The sequence below is a fragment of the Oncorhynchus kisutch genome, unplaced genomic scaffold (assembly GCF_002021735.2).
Source record: "Oncorhynchus kisutch isolate 150728-3 unplaced genomic scaffold, Okis_V2 scaffold4011, whole genome shotgun sequence".
NCBI classification, from domain to species: Eukaryota; Metazoa; Chordata; class Actinopteri; order Salmoniformes; family Salmonidae; genus Oncorhynchus; species Oncorhynchus kisutch.
Genome location: NW_022265956.1, coordinates 29491 through 49199, shown reverse-complemented (window position 1 = coordinate 49199; position 19709 = coordinate 29491). Strand labels below are relative to the sequence as shown.

The 19709-nt window shown below is 44.1% G+C and overlaps 1 protein-coding gene across 4 annotated transcripts in view; it reads right to left on the bottom strand.

The window, feature by feature from the left end:
• Nucleotides 1-964: 964 nt before the first annotated feature.
• LOC109881949 (zinc finger protein 420) overlaps nucleotides 965-19709 on the bottom strand; it is a 27234-nt gene continuing 8489 nt past the window's right edge. For 3 of the 4 annotated variants that reach the window (XM_031821695.1, XM_031821693.1, XM_031821696.1), the window contains 14 exons: nucleotides 19121-19514; nucleotides 13560-13893; nucleotides 13129-13218; nucleotides 12925-13020; nucleotides 12622-12751; nucleotides 12230-12413; nucleotides 11459-11955; nucleotides 6556-6774; nucleotides 5947-6115; nucleotides 4750-4902; nucleotides 4441-4668; nucleotides 3816-4182; nucleotides 2990-3061; nucleotides 965-2886 (listed from right to left, as the gene is read on the bottom strand). In XM_031821695.1, the coding sequence (XP_031677555.1) occupies nucleotides 2640-2886; nucleotides 2990-3061; nucleotides 3816-4182; nucleotides 4441-4668; nucleotides 4750-4902; nucleotides 5947-6115; nucleotides 6556-6774; nucleotides 11459-11955; nucleotides 12230-12413; nucleotides 12622-12751; nucleotides 12925-13020; nucleotides 13129-13218; nucleotides 13560-13893; nucleotides 19121-19514 (3180 nt within the window). In that variant the 3' untranslated portion in view covers nucleotides 965-2639. The remainder of the gene's footprint in view (nucleotides 2887-2989; nucleotides 3062-3815; nucleotides 4183-4440; nucleotides 4669-4749; nucleotides 4903-5946; nucleotides 6116-6555; nucleotides 6775-11458; nucleotides 11956-12229; nucleotides 12414-12621; nucleotides 12752-12924; nucleotides 13021-13128; nucleotides 13219-13559; nucleotides 13894-19120; nucleotides 19515-19709) is intronic. The other variant, XM_031821694.1, reaches the window with a different exon arrangement.

The window sequence follows — 19709 nt, the reverse complement described above, 5'->3', positions numbered from 1 at the left end:
ATATTTGAATGATTGAGATGTATACAAAAATAACAGAATAATTGCATAATCTCTTCAGTCAGGTTATCCAAATTTAACGGAATGTTCGTGGTCAGTGGATGGGTTGGTTGTTAAGCAACTAACGTAAACTCGTACATCGCCTTGGTCCGTACAATTGCCCTTATTTTAGCGCCCCCAAACGTAATACTTCCAGATCAACTGTAATGTCAATACCATTGTAAAGCACAATGTCTCCCCTTTCCAACAGAATCAATTGCATGACCTAAACGCTGCCTGTTTCTGCATAATTCAAGCAGGCAATGAGCTCCGTCTGGTCTTTTTATAAATGGCGGGTGGGGAAGCGAAACTAATGCGTGATAGTGAGAAGGAGAGAGGTGTGGGAAAATTGCTTCTTTTCACTGATCTGTCCAACTTATTGCCTCTAAAATGTAAATAAAACGCTATAAAGAGTTTATATAATGTGTCATTACAGACCTATTGGAAGGTTTGTGTCGAATTTGAATCGGGTTTTTAGGGCGGTGCTAAAGTGATCTTAGAAATAAACAGTGGCTTTGAGAAGGATGACGCAAAAAAAAAATGACTAGGTATCCCCCCCTTACCCCCGTCACTGTCCATTTCTTGTTTTTAAAGGATGTGAGTAGTGCTACACCTGGTGGAGAGAGATTGTAAGACATAAATAGTTGCTTTATGTGTGCTGTACGTTACGACATGACACGTCCTGATGTAACGGAGGGTCCGTTTTTTCAACTTTTCTCCAATACTGTAGAGCCATTACCATATCGATCAACGCTTGAACAGAAACCTAGTTCACCCCCCCCCCCCCCCCCCGATTTTGAAGTCAACACAGTCCCATTAGTTTTCTTTGTAGCCTCGTTAGAATGTTGCGGTTGCGCACATTTGTAAGGAATGGGGTGAGTTTACGTTAATAATGAGGGCGCAACTTTGAAGAAAAAACTGGCTTATATTGTTGACAATATGTAAACTATATTTTTATTCTTCAAATATTTTTTGAAAACCAATACATTTGCACAATGAGCACTTGTTCAAGTCGCTCAATACATCGTTAGAGTTGTTGGTTAGCTAGCTAGTGAATTTTAGCCACATTAGCGTAGATGAGACATCAGTCAAAACAAGACATGGTATCGAGAACAAGATGGCACTATGGCAGCTTCTTGTCATTGTTGCTTTGCTATATGACGTTCAGAATCATAACAACTCATGGCCTTCTGCCACATCGACTTGCATACATAATTTTCGTGACTATCAAATTGTATTAGTCACATTCGCTGACTACAACAGATGTAGACTTTACAGTGAACTGCTTATTTACGAGCCCCTAACCAACAATGCAGTTTAAAAAAAATAAAAGACAACCCTTCTATACACTATATATACAAAAGTATGTGGACACCCCTTCAAATTAGTGGATCCGGCTATTTAAGTCACATCCGTTTAAAATCGAGCCATGCAATCTCCATAGACAAACTAGTAAAATGGCCTTACTGATGAGCTCAGTGACTTTCAATGTGGCATCGTAATAGGATGCCACATTTCAACTAACTGTACGTGCTGTTATTGTGGAGTGGAAACTTCTTGGAGCAAAGACGGCTCAGCCACAAAGTGGTAGGCCACACAAGCTCACAGAACAGGACCGCAGAGTGCTGAAGTGTGTAAAAAATCACCTGTCCTCGGTTGCAATACTCACTACCGAGTTCCAAATCACCTCTGGAAGCAACATCAGCACAATAAATGTTAGTCCGGAGCTTCACGAAATGGGTTTCCATGGCCGAGCAGCCGCACACAAGCCTAAGATCACCATGCGCAATACCAAGCGTCGGGCAGAGTGGTGTAAAGTTCGCTACCAATATTAACGCTACAGCATACAATGACATTCTAGATGATTCTGTGCTTCCGATTTTGTGACAACAGTTTGGGGAAGGCCTTTTCCTGTTTCAGCATGACAATGCCCCCGTGCACAAAGGTAGGTCCATACAGAAATGGTTTGTTCAGATCAGTGTGGAAGAGCTTGACTGGCCTGCACAGAGCCCTGACCTCAACCCCATCGAACACCTTTGGGATGAATTGGAACGCAGATTGCGAGACAGGCCTAATCGCCCAACATCAGTACCTGACCTCACTAATGCTCTTGTGGCTGAATGGAAGCAAGTCCCCGCAGCAATGTTCCAACATCTAGTGGAAAGCCTTCCCAGAAGAGGTAGAGGCTGATATAGCAGCAAAGTCGGGACCGACTCCATATTAATGCCAATGATTTTGGAATGAGATGTTAGATGAGCAGGTGTCCACATACACTACATGACTAAAAGTATGTTTTAGATAAAACTCAATTTCTCAACACTAATAATTTTTGTCAGACTTTGCTCACCCTCCGCTGGTGGAAATTAGAACTACAGTCCATTCTATTGGTTCTTTGTCTACAGATCATCACCACAGATTCTATCTACATCTTAAATGACACCCTATTCCCTATATATAGTGCACTAGTTTTGACCAGGACCTGGTATTTAGGGAATAGGGTACCATTTTGGATGCAGAAAATCCTATGTGGTTGGCTAGTCCTTGCTCTGGTCCATTCTATTCATTCGGTGTCTAGAGATGGTCAGCACAAAGAGGAATCTATCCTAATGTGAAAGGCTAGTCCTCGTTTTCCTCCACCCTGCTAGCATCAACTCCTTTTCCTCTTCATCACTGATACTAATAGAATCCTCTTCACTCTTCACCCCTGCAACCAGGGTTTCCCCGGTCTCAGTCCCAGGGTTTGGTAGTGAGCTGCTGTGACTTTTCCTCTGATGGGCTCGGAGGTTCTGGGTTCGTACGTAGCTCTTCCCGCACTCCTCACAGCTGTAGGGTCTCTCTCCAGTGTGGGTCCTGAATCAATCAAAACGTCAATTCATGAATGAATCAGTGGATCACAAATGTATTTAATAAAAGCCCCTTTTTTCATGTCAGTTGTTGTCCCAAAGTGCTTTACCTGAAGTGAGCGACGAGGGCCTTAGCTTTGGCGAAGCTCCTCCAACAGACGGAACAGTCGTGTTTCTCATCGCTATAATAATAACAACAACAATAATAAGAACAACTATAATAATAATAACAACAACAATAATAATAATAATAACAGCAACAACAACAATAATAATAATAATAATAACAATAATAATAATAATAACAACAATAATAACAATAATAATAATAACAACAACAATAATAATAAATAATAATACTAATAGTAATAATAATAAGTAATAATAACAATAATAATAATAACAACAATAATAAACAATAATACTAATAGTAATCATAATAATAAGTAATAATAACAATAATAATAATAACAACAATAATAAACAATAATACTAATAGTAATAATAATAATAATAGTAATAATAACAATAATAGTAATAATAATAATGCATTTTATGTGTAGACCACTTTTTATTACACGCAGAAATCACAAAGGCTACGTTTACACAGATAGGCCTAATTCTGATCTTTTGTCCAATTAATTAAACAAACGAGCTGGGCCCGTAATTCACAACACCTCTCAGAGTAGGTGTACTGATCTAGGATCAGTTTAGCCATCATGAATAAGATTATATGGACAGGTCCTAGATCAGCACTTCTACTCTGAGAAGTTTTGTGGCCCAGATCTGATGTGCATCAGCAACAGCGTTAGAAATGCTTTTTAAAAACGGGCTAAAACCTATATATGTGTGTGACTAATACTACAAGATAGGCAGACTAAAAAGTAGCAAGAAAAGACTAAACAGCAGAACATCTAAACTTAACATAGAACCGACCTGTGTGTTCGCTCGTGTTCTCTCAGTCGCCCTATCTGGGTGTAGCTCCTCCCACACACAGAGCAGGAGTAAGGTTTTTCTCCGGTGTGCGTCAGCAGGTGTCTCTTCATAGCTCCTGAGTGAGCAAACCTCTTCCCACAGTCGGGGCAAGGGTAAGGTTTTTCTCTCGTGTGCACTTTCTGGTGGTCGCGGAGGGCTGTTCTTTCACGGAACTGTTTCCCACACACGGAGCAAGGGTACGGCTTCTCTCCTGTGTGGATCTTCATGTGTTTTTGTAGAGCTGATAGCTTCTTACAGTCTCTTCCACATTCTGGGCAGCAGTGGGACTTCCTGGCTTCGCTGTCAGATCTGTGTTCGGAACTCTCTCCTGTCGAGTCAGATTTACAGTGTTTAGGGTTGTGTCCGAATTGGCACCCTATTCCCTTGGTGGTGCACTAGGGCCCATAGAGCTCTGGTCAAAAGTAGCACACTGGGAAGGGAATCGGGTGCCATTTGGAACACACATTCAAAGTGAATTCTAAAATGGGTCACAACAACATATCAATGAAAAGGAATCAAAGAACGTCATGTGGAATTCCATATTTAGAACTCATCATTTTAACAGGCACTCAGTGGAGACAACGACCTGAGTGTCTCTTCTGGTGTCGCCGCAGGTTAGAGATGTTGGCGAAGTCTTTCCCACATCTAAAGCAGTGGTGAGACTTGGTGTTGTTGTGATCCTCCTGGTGTCGTTCAGGTTCTCCTGGTGTTGTTGTGATCCTCCTGGTGTTGTTGTGATCCTCCTGGTGTTGTTCAGGTTCTCCTGATGCGGAGGGACTCTCCTCGCTGTCAGAAGGACGGCTGACACGCTGTCCTGTGTTGATGAAACAGTATGGGGGGGGTTAGATGACGAGCGAAGCGTCAACATTCTAACTGTCAACATTCTATCACTTACTGATACGATGACGATCCCAAACGATTTCTTCTCCGTCTGAATTGATTAGACCACCAATTTCCTCTTCTTCCACATCATCATCATCATCTTCAACTTGGTTCTCAAACTTTTCAGAAACTGACTTCGGTCCCTGCAATGCTGAAGATCCAGGACCTGATGATTCAGCCAATACATCAACAAACATCTAGTTCACTATGTAGGATTCAGCCAATACATCAACAACCGTCTAGTTCACTATGTAGGATTCAGCCAATACATCAACAACCATCTAGTTCACTATGTAGGATTCAGCCTGTACATCAACAACCGTCTAGTTCACTATGTAGGATTCAGCCAATACATCAACAACCGTCTAGTTCACTATGTAGGATTCAGCCAATACATCAACAACCGTCTAGTTCACTATGTAGGATTCAGCCAATACATCAACAACCATCTAGTTCACTATGTAGGATTCAGCCAATACATCAACAACCATCTAGTTCACTATGTAGGATTCAGCCAATACATCAACAACGGTCTAGTTCACTATGTAGGATTCAGCCAATACATCAACAACCATCTAGTTCACTATGTAGGATTCAGCCAATACATCAACAAGTCTAGTTCACTATGTAGGATTCAGCCTGTACATCAACAACCATCTAGTTCACTATGTAGGATTCAGCCAATACATCAACAACCATCTAGTTCACTATGTAGGATTCAGCCTGTACATCAACAACCGTCTAGTTCACTATGTAGGATTCAGCCAATACATCAACAACCGTCTAGTTCACTATGTAGGATTCAGCCAATACATCAACAACCATCTAGTTCACTATGTAGGATTCAGCCAATACATCAACAACCATCTAGTTCACTATGTAGGATTCAGCCAATACATCAACAACGGTCTAGTTCACTATGTAGGATTCAGCCAATACATCAACAACCATCTAGTTCACTATGTAGGATTCAGCCAATACATCAACAACCATCTAGTTCACTATGAAGGACTCAGCCAATACATCAACAAGTCTAGTTCACTATGTAGGACTCAGCCAATACATCAACAAGTCTAGTTCACTATGTAGGATTCAGCCAATACATCAACAACCATCTAGTTCACTATGTAGGATTCAGCCAATACATCAACAACCATCTAGTTCACTATGTAGGATTCAGCCAATACATCACCAATAATATTTTACTTACTGAGGTAATCCCAATTAACTTCTTCTCCTTCGGAATTTATCAAACCACCAACTTCCTCCTCCTCCTCTTCTTCTTCTTTACTATCGATATATATGGTAGATGTTTGACTGCAGCCATCACCATGGCCTTGGTCAGGACCCAGAGAGCTTTTATCTTTGTCCACGGTTCCCTAAATGGCAGAGGAGTCACACAGTACGTTGAGTTAAGAGACCGTTTAGTTTTTAAAAATGTATTCCATCCTACTCTGATGAAATACGTGTATTTTTAAGGAATAAGGCACGAGGGGGTATAGCCGCGGTATATTGGCCATATACCACAAACCTCCAAGGTGCCTTATTGCTATTATAAACTGGTTATCAACGTAATTAGAGCCCAAAAATGTAATGTTTTGTCATACCCGTGGTATACGGTCTGATATACCACTGCTGTCAGCCAATTAGCATTTAGGGCTCGAACCACCCAGTTTATAAAATGTTTTTACCCTCTGGCATTTATTTGTACTTTTAAACTGTACAAATATTGCAGACAAAAATCTATCAATTAATCCTGTTAGTGATGTCCTATTCCCCCATCTGGTTTGAATAGTCCACAGGTAGTCTGATGATTTACCAGAGCATCACCTCCAGCAGTCTGAAATCCTCCAGTAACAGCAGCACACCCCTCTCCAGTGTGGGACGACCTCAGGAGCCGACCCCTCTTCATGTTAGCAGACCCTTTATCTCCAGTGTGGGACTGTCTGTGTTTCCTCAGGTTTGCTGTTGAGTTGAAGCTCTCCCCACAGACAGAGCACTGGTAAGGTCTCTCCCCGGTGTGCATCCTGCGATGGACCTGTTGATAGAAGAATTTGTATGTTTAAGATAATGACTAAAGTATTCCACCCTGAAACCATATAATTGTATGAAATGTGTTAGAGTCAAAATGTGTTACAGTCATAATCCAATAATATGTGTGACTAGACTTTTTAAGACTAGGCCATTGTGTTACTATTTCGCAAACTATGAGCTGGGTATAGTTGAGACATTTCAAGGACAACTGAACTGTCGACTTGTAATAACGGTGAAACTAATAACTGGAGAGAGGCCTCCCCACACTAGGGAGGAGAAAAACTGTTAGAAACGGTTAGGCTTGCAGAAGATAATGAAACATTTTGCAGAAGTGTGATAAACTATGTATGTGAACTGTGGAAAAATACAGCCCACCTAAAGAGAGGTGGAGTTTCTACTGATGTGAGTTAATGTGTGAGCTGAAATCTGTTTTACCTCCTTTCTACCATCACCTTTACTCCACACACAGAAACGCATACCAATATCTCCGTTGCCCTCCATTTGGCAAATCTGACCATAACTCTTATCCTCCCGATTCCTGCTTACAAGCAAAAACTCTAATCAGGAAGTACCAGTAATGCGCTCAATACGAAAGTGGTCCGATGAAGCGGATGCTAAAACCTACAGGACTGTTTCTCTTCAGCACAGACTGGAATATGTTCCAGGATTGAGGAGTTTACCACATCAGCCACCAGCTTCATTAATAAGTGCATCGATGACATCGTCCCCACAGTGACGGTACGTACATATCCCAACCAGAAGCCATGGTTTACAGGCAACATCCGCACTGAGCTAAAGGCTAGAGCTTTGCTTCCAAGGAGCATGACACTAATCCGGATGCTGATAAGAAATTTTGCAATGCCCTCGGATGAACCATCAAACAGGCAGAGCATCAATACATTACTAAGATCGAATCCTCATACATCGGCACTGACACACGTCGGATGTGGCAGGGCTTGAAAACTATCACAGATTACAAAGGGAAACCTAGCCGAGAGCTGCCCAGTGACACGAGCCTACCAGACGAGCTAAATGCCTTCTATGCTCACTTCGAGGCAAGCAACAGTAAACCTTGCATGAGCGCACTGGCTGTTCCGGACGACTCTGTGATCACACTCTCTGTAGCCGATGTGAGTAAGACCATTAAACAGGTTAACATTCACTATGGCCACAGGTTCAGACAGATTACCAGGATGCATACTCAGAGCATGCGCTGACCAGCTGGCAAGTGTCTTCACTTACATTTTCAATCTCTCCCTGAGCCAGTTTGTAATACCAACATGTTTCAAGCAGACCACATTAGTCCCTGTGCCCAAGAAGGCCAAGGTAACCTGTCTAAATGACTATCGCCCGTAACACTCTTCTGTAGCCGTGAAATGCTTTGAAAGGCTGGTCATGGCTCACATCACACCATCCTCATCCCAGACACCCTGGACCCAGTCCAATTCGCATTACCGCCCCAACAGATCCACAGATGATGCAATCTCTATTGCACTCCACGCTCCCAGCCATCCAGGAACTCTATACCAGGCGGAAAGCCCTAAACATTGTCAAAGACTCAAGTCATAGACTGCTCTCTGTGCTCATGCATGGCAAGCGGTACCGATGCACCAAGTCTGGAACCAACAGGACCATGAACAGCCTCTACCCCCCAAACCATCAGACTGCTGAACAGCCTCTACCCCAAGCCATCAGACTGCTGAACAGCCTCTACACCCCAAGCCAGACTGCTGAACAGCCTCTACCCCCCAAGCCATCAGACTGCTGAACAGCCTCTACCCCCCAAGCCATCAGACTGCTGAACATTCTCTACCCCCCCAAGCCATCAGACTGCTGAACAGCCTCTACCCCCCCAAGCCATCAGACTGCTGAACAGCCTCTACCCCCCAAGCCAGACTGCTGAGCAGCCTCTACCCACTGAAGCCATCAGACTGCTGAGCAGCCTCTACCCCCCCAAGCCATAAGACTGCTGAACAGCCTCTACCCCCCAAGCCATAAGACTGCTGAACAGCCTCTACCCCCCCAAGCCATCAGACTGCTGAACAGCCTCTGCCCCCAAGCCATCAGACTGCTGAACAGCCTCTACCCCCCCAAGCCATCAGACTGCTGAACAGCCTCTACCCCCCAAGCCAGACTGCTGAGCAGCCTCTACCCCCCGAAGCCATCAGACTGCTGAACAGCCTCTACCCCCCCAAGCCATCAGACTGCTGAACAGCCTCTGCCCCCCAAGCCATCAGACTGCTGAACAGCCTCTGCCCCCCAAGCCATCAGACTGCTGAACAGCCTCTACCCCCCCAAGCCATCAGACTGCTGAACAGCCTCTGCCCCCCAAGCCATCAGACTGCTGAACAGCCTCTACCCCCCCCAAGCCATCAGACTGCTGAACAGCCTCTACCCCCCAAGCCATCAGACTGCTGAACAGCCTCTACCCCCCCAAGCCATCAGACTGCTGAACAGCCTCTACCCCCCCAAGCCATCAGACTGCTGAACAGCCTCTACCCCCCCAAGCCAGACTGCTGAACAGCCTCTACCCCCCCAAGCCGTCAGACTGCTGAACAGCCTCTACCCCCCCAAGCCATCAGACTGCTGAACAGCCTCTGCCCCCCAAGCCATCAGACTGCTGAACAGCCTCTACCCCCCCAAGCCATCAGACTGCTGAACAGCCTCTACCCCCCCAAGCCATCAGATTAATAGTTAGTTACTCTTTATTATCTGTCACTTTATTCCTAGTTATATTTGTACATGTCTACCTCATGTCTACCTCATGTCTACCTCATGTCTACCTCATGTCTACCTCATGTCTACCTCATGTCAACCTCATGTCAACCTCATGTCAACCTCATGTCAACCTCATGTCAACCTCATGTCAACCTCATGTCTACCTCATGTCTACCTCATATCCACCCTGGGACGGCAGGGTAGCTTAGTGGTTAGAGCATTGGACTAGTAACCGAAAGGTTGCAAGTTCGAATCCCCGTGTTCGAATCCCCGAGCTGACAAGGTACAAATGTGCCGTTCTGCCCCTGAACAAGGCAGTTAACCCACTGTTCCTAGGCCAGTTAACCCACTGTTCCTAGGCCAGTTAACCCACTGTTCCTAGGCCAGTTAACCCACTGTTCCTAGGCCAGTTAACCCACTGTTCCTAGGCCAGTTAACCCACTGTTCCTAGTTAACCCACTGTTCCTAGGCCAGTTAATCCACTGTTCCTAGGCCAGTTAACCCACTGTTCCTAGGCCAGTTAACCCACTGTTCCTAGGCCAGTTAACCCACTGTTCCTAGACCAGTTAACCCACTGTTCCTAGTTAATCCACTGTTCCTAGACCAGTTAACCCACTGTTCCTAGGCCAGTTAATCCACTGTTCCTAGTTAACCCACTGTTCCTAGGCCAGTTAACCCACTGTTCCTAGGCCAGTTAACCCACTGTTCCTAGTTAACCCACTGTTCCTAGGCCAGTTAACCCACTGTTCCTAGGCCAGTTAACCCACTGTTCCTAGGCCAGTTAACCCACTGTTCCTAGTTAACCCACTGTTCCTAGGCCAGTTAACCCACTGTTCCTAGTTAACCCACTGTTCCTAGGCCAGTTAACCCACTGTTCCTAGGCCAGTTAACCCACTGTTCCTAGGCCAGTTAACCCACTGTTCCTAGTTAACCCACTGTTCCTAGGCCAGTTAACCCACTGTTCCTAGTTAACCCACTGTTCCTAGGCCAGTTAACCTACTGTTCCTAGGCCAGTTAACCCACTGTTCCTAGGCCAGTTAACCCACTGTTCCTAGGCCAGTTAACCCACTGTTCCTAGACCAGTTAACCCACTGTTCCTAGACCAGTTAACCCACTGTTCCTAGGCCAGTTAACCCACTGTTCCTAGGCCAGTTAACCCACTGTTCCTAGGCCAGTTAACCCACTGTTCCTAGGCCAGTTAACCCACTGTTCCTAGTTAACCCACTGTTCCTAGTTAACCCACTGTTCCTAGGCCAGTTAACCCACTGTTCCTAGTTAACCCACTGTTCCTAGGCCAGTTAACCCACTGTTCCTAGACCAGTTAACCCACTGTTCCTAGACCAGTTAACCCACTGTTCCTAGGCCAGTTAACCCACTGTTCCTAGGCCAGTTAACCCACTGTTCCTAGGCCAGTTAACCCACTGTTCCTAGTTAACCCACTGTTCCTAGGCCAGTTAACCCACTGTTCCTAGGCCAGTTAACCCACTGTTCCTAGACCAGTTAACCCACTGTTCCTAGGCCGTCATTGAAAAGTCTTAACTGACTTGCCTTGTTAAATATAGGTAAACAATTACCTCGTAACCCTGCACATGGACTCTGTACTGGCCAAGTTATCGTTACTCATTGTCTATATAGCCAAGTTATTGTTACTCATTGTCTATATAGCCAAGTTATCGTTACTCATTGTCTATATAGCCAAGTTATTGTTACTCATTGTCTATATAGCCAAGTTATCGTTACTCATTGTCTATATAGCCAAGTTATCGTTACTCATTGTCTATATAGCCAAGTTATCGATACTCATCGTCTATATAGCCAAGTTATTGTTACTCATTGTCTATATAGCCAAGTTATCGTTACTCATTGTGTATATTGTCTACATCTGTTGTTTACAAAGCATGTAACAAATAAAATAAAATTTGAGTGATAAAAAACAATGTAGGGAAGTGTGGCAATAATGGCTAAAGGACCTTGAGGGAGGATGCGTAGGAGAACCTCATCCCACAGACATCGCAAGATTGAGGTTTCTCTCCCGTATGTGTCCGCTGGTGGTCCTTCAGACGCTCAAATCGAGGGAAACTCCGGCCACACACGGAGCAGGAGTAAGGTTTCTCTCCAGTGTGTACCTTCTGGTGTTTTAACAGATTCCCTCGCTGGATGAACCTCTTCCCACAGACAGAGCAGTGGTAAGGTTTCTCCCCTGTGTGCGTCAGAAGGTGTCTCTGTAGGGTGATACCCCCCGTGGAGAAACCTCTACCGCACACGGAGCAGCGGAAGGGTTTCTCTCCACTGTGTGTGCGGAGATGTGCAACTAGCTTCGATGGTTTAGGGAACTCCTTTCCACACACCGAGCAGAGGTGATGCTTCTTGGTTCTGTATCGTTTCTCCTGGATTTTTTGGTGTTGTTCAGGTTCTGTTGATGTAGAGGGAATCTCACCGCTAACAAAGCCTGGGACAGGGCTTTTTCCTGTGTGGAAAAGTGGAGAGGTTAAACAATGGATCTGCGTCCCCAAATGAAATCCTATTCCCTACATAGAGCCCTATGGGCAAAAAAGTGTAGACCAGGTTAAACAAATACTTAGCCGTTATGCTAACACTAGCTGACCGACTAACTAACACAGAGGCTGTGTCCCAAATAGCACCCTATTCCCTATAGGGCTCTGGTCAAAAGTATTGCTATGTAGGGAATTGGGTGCCATTTTGAAGAGCTCAATCAAAATCATCATCATTCTGCCTCTTACTAGAAAGAGAAACGTGACCAACTTCCTCTCCGTCGGAATTGATCAAACCACCAACTTCCTCATCCTCTTCTCCTCTCGCCTCCTTCCCCTCCTCTTCTTTCTTCAGTTCTTCAACTATAATTTTCAGTCCCAGAGTTTCACCCAGGGACTCTTTGGGTTTGGGTCTCGATCGGTCACCAGGGTCCTAGAATGGAAATTTAATTCAATATTATTATTATTTTTAAACAAGATAGGAATAACAAAGATCTTGGCCCTAACTACCTATGTAGGTTCCCCAGATGACAGAATATTGACGTCTCCTCTTGAAACACTGTCAGTCATAATTTAAATGGAACCCTATTCCCAAGGCCCAAGCTATTACGATTTGGGACGTGGCTACAATTGTCTCCCACCTTGCCGCGGTCTCGCTCCACCTGTCCACCATCTCCTGTGTGAGTCTGCTGGTGTTCTCTCAGGGGACCAGGCCGTGAGAAGCTCTTCCCACACACAGAGCAAGGGAATGGTTTCTCTCCTGTGTGAGACCTAAATCAAATTAAACTTTATTTAAAAGTGTATTTAAAATCACAACACTTAATGAAATATAGGAGATCAAAAAAACAACAACAGAAGGCAATAAAATAGATGAATAAAGGAACATCAAATAAAAGAGATGACAAAAAATAATAGTGAAATCATCAATTCAAGTCCATACTAACCTCTGGTGATCCCTGAGTCCTGAGGGTGTGAAGAAGCTCTTCCCACACACAGAGCAGCGGTGAAGTCTCTCTGCGGTGTGCTTCAGCTGGTGGGCCCTAAGATAAGATAAAAGTAGATAATTTTTTTTTACAAAAAAACACTTCTGACTACTTGAAATGACCATGTAAACCGTATAATTGATAAATAAAAAGCATAGGTTACACCTCAGGTTTCTCTGCTGGGTGTAGCTTCTCCCACACTCGGAGCAGCTGTACGGTCTCTCTCCTGTGTGCAGCAGTTGGTGTCTCTTCAGGCTGATCAGTTATAAAGATAAGTTGGTTATAGGTAGTTGAAGTTTGATTACACCCACATAGCAGCCAGTCAAAACAAACCAATGAACTCCATGAGCAAATGGCATTTGCCAACCTAAATACACATATATTATATATATATATATATATATATATATACTTAAAAAGGATGGACGAGGATCGTGTTCACTAGGAACCAAAAGGATGCACACGGCCGTAACAGAAGGGATGACCTGTAGTTGTTCAATATGAAGGGCTTGTTTTCGTTCTCCTTTGCAAAAACGTTTTGCTATGGTGTGCACTAATTAATATGACACTGGTCTACACTGATAACAACAACACACCTGATCATCTGGGAGAAGGTGTTCCCACAGTCGGGGCAGGAGTAAGGTTTCTCTCCGGTGTGGACGATCTGGTGGAGCGTCAGGCTCCCCTTCTGGGCGAAGCTCTTCCCACACACAGAGCAGGAGTAAGGCTTCTCTCCAGTGTGGATTCTCATATGGACTTGTAGCTTGTATGCAATGGGAAACTCCTTTCCACACACAAGGCAGGAGTGGACTCTTCTGTGACAGCTGTGATGCTGTTTATGTTGTTGTTGTTGTTGTTGTTGTTTATGCTCTACGGCTGCAGGGAGACTCTCCTCAGTAGTCTCAGAGTGATGGTTGTTAGAACTGTCTCCTGTGTGGATGAGGACAATAGTTTGGGTTAAATATACTAAACCATAACTAACTAACTAACTAACTAACTAACTTGACAGGTCAAAGAGTAATGAGTCATTTAAAAAAGGTCAAAGGGTAATGAGTCATTAAAAAAAAGCTAGAATCTACAGTTGCTACATCCATTTTTGGACTTAAAATTAAAAAAGGAACTCTATGGCCATTTTTTGACCTCAACATTGTTGTCCAGATCACGTTATGAACCTGTAGCCCTGTAGATCAAAAGCTAGGTATTATTTTTCTGTATCCGGATTTGACCATCAGTGGCATATTTCGGGGTAAACACGTAAAAAAAAAAAAAAACTACAACGAGCTTCAGGGAGGAGTGAGGTTGATTTCCTGATCTCTACTTCCCCCTGCCCCGCCCCCTCGAATGCGGGGGAAATGTGTGCGTTCCTAGTTAAACAGCCTGGAGACTGTAATCCTGAAGATCATCTGGAGAAGACATCCTAAACCAGCGAAGAAGAAGACAGATAACAGCAGAGTAAGTGTTTTGCGCCAGCTAATGTTTTCATATTGAAAACCTGACACATAACGTCAGTGCTGTTGTGAATCGTTAGTTCTGCTATCGTTACGTAACTTAGAGACCTGCCTAGTTTCTTTACATCTAGAGCTAGCGCATTGACATAGCCTAGCTGGTAACGTAGAGAAAAGTGGTAGTATTGACATAGCCTAGCTGGTAACGTAGAGAAACAGAGACTTCATCCAGGTTGATGAGGATAATATATCTCCTGATTGGTCACTACAGAGGTTTTATCCAGGTTGATGAGGAATATCGATCTCCTGATGGTCACTACAGAGGCTTCATCCAGGTTGATGAGGAATATATATCCCCTGATGGTCACTACAGAGGTTTTATCCAGGTTGAGGTATATCGATCTCCTGATGGTCACTACAGAGGCTTCATCCAGGTTGATGAGGAATATCGATCTCCTGATTGGTCACTACAGAGGTTTTATCCAGGTTGATGAGGAATATCGATCTCCTGATGGTCACTACAGAGGCTTCATCCAGGTTGATAAGGAATATCGATCTCCTGATTGGTCACTACAGAGGCTTCATCCAGGTTGATGAGGAATATCGATCTCCTGATGGTCACTACAGAGGCTTCATCCAGGTTGATAAGGAATATCGATCTCCTGATTGGTCACTACAGAGGCTTCATCCAGGTTGATGAGGAATATCGATCTCCTGATGGTCACTACAGAGGCTTCATCCAGGTTAATGAGGAATATCGATCTCCTGATTGGTCACTACAGAGGTTTTATCCAGGTTGATGAGGAATATCGATCTCCTGATGGTCACTACAGAGGCTTCATCCAGGTTGATAAGGAATATCGATCTCCTGATTGGTCACTACAGAGGCTTCATCCAGGTTGATGAGGAATATCGATCTCCTGATGGTCACTACAGAGGCTTCATCCAGGTTGATGAGGAATATCGATCTCCTGATTGGTCACTACAGAGGCTTCATCCAGGTTGATGAGGAATATCGATCTCCTGATTGGACACTACAGAGGCTTCATCCAGGTTGATGAGGAATATCGATCTCCTGATGGTCACTACAGAGGCTTCATCCAGGTTGATGAGGAATATCGATCTCCTGATTGGTCACTACAGAGGTTTTATCCAGGTTGATGAGGAATATCGATCTCCTGATTGGTCACTACAGAGGTTTTATCCAGGTTGATGAGGAATATCGATCTTGTCACCACAGAGGCTTTATCCAGGTTGATGAGGAATATCGATCTCCTGATTGGGCACTACAGAGGCTTCATCCAGGTTGATGAGGAATATATATCTCCTGATGGTCACTACAGAGGTTTTATCCAGGTTGATGAGGAATATCGATCTCCTGATTGGTCACTACAGAGGCTTCATCCAGGTTGATGAGGAATATCGATCTCCTGATTGGTCACTACAGAGGCTTCATCCAGGTTGATGAGGAATATCGATCTCCTGATTGGTCACTACAGAGGCTTCATCCAGGTCCTCTGGATGAACTGTAATAATGTGCAATCATTTTTTCAAATGGTGTCCGAGTTGTTTAAAAACATATTAAATGGAATACTACAGTAGAACGGGGTAAGACCAGGAGTTTATATTCACTCACTGCACCAGCTGTGGTTTACATAAATGCATAGGCCTCCGCCCTGGGTTTTACCAGAGGCTACTGTTGTCTTGCCGATAGAGTGTATAACCCGCCAGCTGTTGTTTACATAAATGCATAGGCCTCCGCCCCGGGTTTTACCAGAGGCTACTGTTGTCTTGCCGATAGAGTGTATAACCCGCCAGCTGTGGTTTACATAAATGCATAGGCCTCCGCCCCGGGTTTTACCAGAGGCTACTGTTGTCTTTCCGATAGAGTGTATAACACGCCAGCTGTTGTTTACATAAATGCATAGGCCTCCGCCCCGGGTTTTACCAGAGGCTACTGTTGTCTTGCTGATAGAGTGTATAACCCGCCAGCTGTTGTTTACATAAATGCATAGGCCTCAGCCCCGGGTTTTACCAGAGGCTACTGTTGTCTTGCCGATAGAGTATTTAACCCGCCAGCTGTATGTTCTTAGCGTCGTCATTCAGCCACGACTCGGTGAAACATAAGATGTTACAGTTGGTAGGATATACGTGCTTTCAGTTCGTCCCATTTTATTTCCCAGCGATTGAACGTCAGCTAGCAGAACAGAAGGCAAGGGCAAATTAGCCACTCGTCGCCTGATCCTCGCTAGGCACCCTGATCTTTTGCCTCAAAATCTCTGTTTCCTTCTCCAGTAAATCATGGGGATCGGGTCCTGGTCGGGTGTCTGCAGTATATCCATTGCGTCTGACTCATTGAAGAAGAACTCCTTGTCCAATTTGAGATTAATAATAACAGTTCTGATGTCCAGAAGCTCTTTTTGGTCATAAGAGATGGTGGAAGCAACATTATGTGCAAAACAAGTTACGAACAACGCGTAAAAAACTAACAAAATAGCATGATTGGTTGAGAGCCGGTAATAAGGCAGCCCTACCCTCATTCTCCTGGTTCCAAAAAATAAATAAAAATAAGGACTTGGGTTTGTATCTTCCTGGTATCCAATAAGGAGGGGTCTTGGGTTTGTGTCTTCCTGGTATCCAATAAGGAGGGGTCTTGGGTTTGTGTCTTCCTGGTATCCAATAAGGAGGGGTCTTGGGTTTGTGTCTTCCTGGTATTGTCATGGAAATTTCCTGTATTTACCAAATCATGAGAGCAAACCACACACAAGTGAGAGATATCACAAAGTCCATCTTTAATTATATGAGCTCCATCACAACCCTGTGACTCTCAGATCAATTCAGTGTCTATAAATGAATTCTCTGAGAGTCCCTTACACATTGCAACTGAGATCCTTTATAGCAAAGACACACATAGCCAGACAGCATTGGCCATAATTTATCATTCAGCTTTGTCTCCTAAACTATGTTATTTTCCCAAACTCAGAACCATAAAACAAATCCTCATATCAACAGGCATATATCAAATCCACCCTATCTTGACAAGATCACAGAGACACATTGACTGGCACACAGACATTGTGGAGCCAAGAGATACATGCTTGACCTCTCCCCTCTCTGCGGCCCAAGTAACTTAGTCCTGACAGAGAACAGATATCTGCAACCCCGCCACAGTATTATACAAACACATTCTGATGAGAAGTAACTTACAAACATATGATGAATATAAAACATCTTACCTATGTTACCAACCAATTCTGATTATTTCCCAACAATATCCAACAAGGAGGGGTCTTGGGTTTGTATCTTCCTGATATCCAATAAGGAGGGGACTTGGGTTTGTATCTTCTTGATATCCAATAAGGAGGGGTCTTGGGTTTGTATCTTCCTGATATCCAATAAGGAGGGGACTTGGGTTTGTATCTTCCTGATATCCAATAAGGAGGGGTCTTGGGTTTGTATCTTCCTGATATCCAATAAGGAGGGGACTTGGGTTTGTATGACTTGGGTTTGTATCTTCCTGATATCCAATAAGGAGGGGACTTGGGTTTGTATCTTCCTGATATCCAATAAGGAGGGGTCTTGGGTTTGTATCTTCCTGATATCCAATAAGGAGGGGTCTTGGGTTTGTATCTTCCTGGTATCCAATAAGGAGGGGACTTGGGTTTGTATCTTCCTGGTATCCAATAAGGAGGGGTCTTGGGTTTGTGTCTTCCTGATATCCAATAAGGAGGGGACTTGGGTTTGTATCTTCCTGATATCCAATAAGGAGGGGACTTGGGTTTGTATCTTCCTGATATCCAATAAGGAGGGGTCTTGGGTTTGTATCTTCCTGATATCCAATAAGGAGGGGTCTTGGGTTTGTATCTTCCTGATATCCAATAAGGAGGGGACTTGGGTTTGTATCTTCCTGATATCCAATAAGGAGGGGACTTGGGTTTGTATGACTTGGGTTTGTATCTTCCTGATATCCAATAAGGAGGGGACTTGGGTTTGTATCTTCCTGGTATCCAATAAGGAGGGGTCTTGGGTTTGTGTCTTCCTGATATCCAATAAGGAGGGGTCTTGCAGTGGATGGAGCATCTCAGATAGAACCAAGTTCTATTTGAGCGCTTGGCTACACAGACGCTAGTTCATGTGCGCGAGTGGTGTGGGTGAAATGATTGATTGACATGTACTGAATGTGTGCATTTATTTTTGCATCGCTCATGCAACGTGGCCGGAGAGGTTTGCGTGTAACAACTTCCTGTGGAGTTGTGGAGGCAAGCTGTGGAACATTCCTTTAATGATATACACCCATTGATTCTTGTAGAATATAACTTATAAATATTTAAATGAGTTTAGTTCAACTGTCGTAACCCATCAGAACCCAAAATATAAAATTGTTTTGCTCTAATGTTTGTAAACAATGTACATTTTTATCAAACACTTTTGTAGACTTAAAACTATACATTTTGATATCATAGATGGTCAGTCCTTGCTCGGTCTATGCATTTGAGAGTGGTTACATTTCTCCAGGCCAGTTCCTCAGCTTTTTACCAAAACAGGGGCGGGGTGTCCCCTTTGTTATTGTTTTAATTAAGGACTCTAGCTTTAATGATTTATATTTTATAGGAGAATCCCTCCTTACTTCGTTTTATTAGTAGTTGGTGTGTAACTAAACCGGTCTGACATAATAAGGTGTGACCATGACATGTGAGAGAACATGTACTCACCAAAAGCAGGATCCTCCTCCTCCTTCACTATGACCTTCAGTCCTGGTACACCAGCTTCAGCTTGACCCAGGCTCTCTCCAGCATGTGACAGCTGGAGTCCACCACTAGGGGGCAGCGTGACGGTCTCTTCCGCATGCGCCTGCTTCCTGTGTCTCCTCAGACTGGAGGCAGTGAAGAAGTCCTTGTGACAGTAGGGGCAGCGGTAACCTTTTACCCCGGTGTGTGTCCTCTGGTGTGCCCTTAGGAACCCCGGCTGGGTGAAACTCTTCCTGCACTCGGAGCAGCTGTACGGTCTCTCCTCGGAGAAGCTCTGCTGGTGTCTCTTCAGGTCTCCCAGTGAGAGGAACCTTTTACCACAGTCGGGGCAGGGGTGTGATCTCTCCTTGATGTGTACCTACACCCAGGACCACATTGGAAATAAGTGTATTTAAAAGGAATATATATATATTTTTTTAACGATCAGAGTTTTTGCTTTGGACAATAAGTACTCAATCTACAAAACTTGACATGCACAATTATTATTAAAAACATGTTTTTTTGGGGGGGGGAGGGGTTGTACAATCATTAATGAATGAAAATACCCTAAATA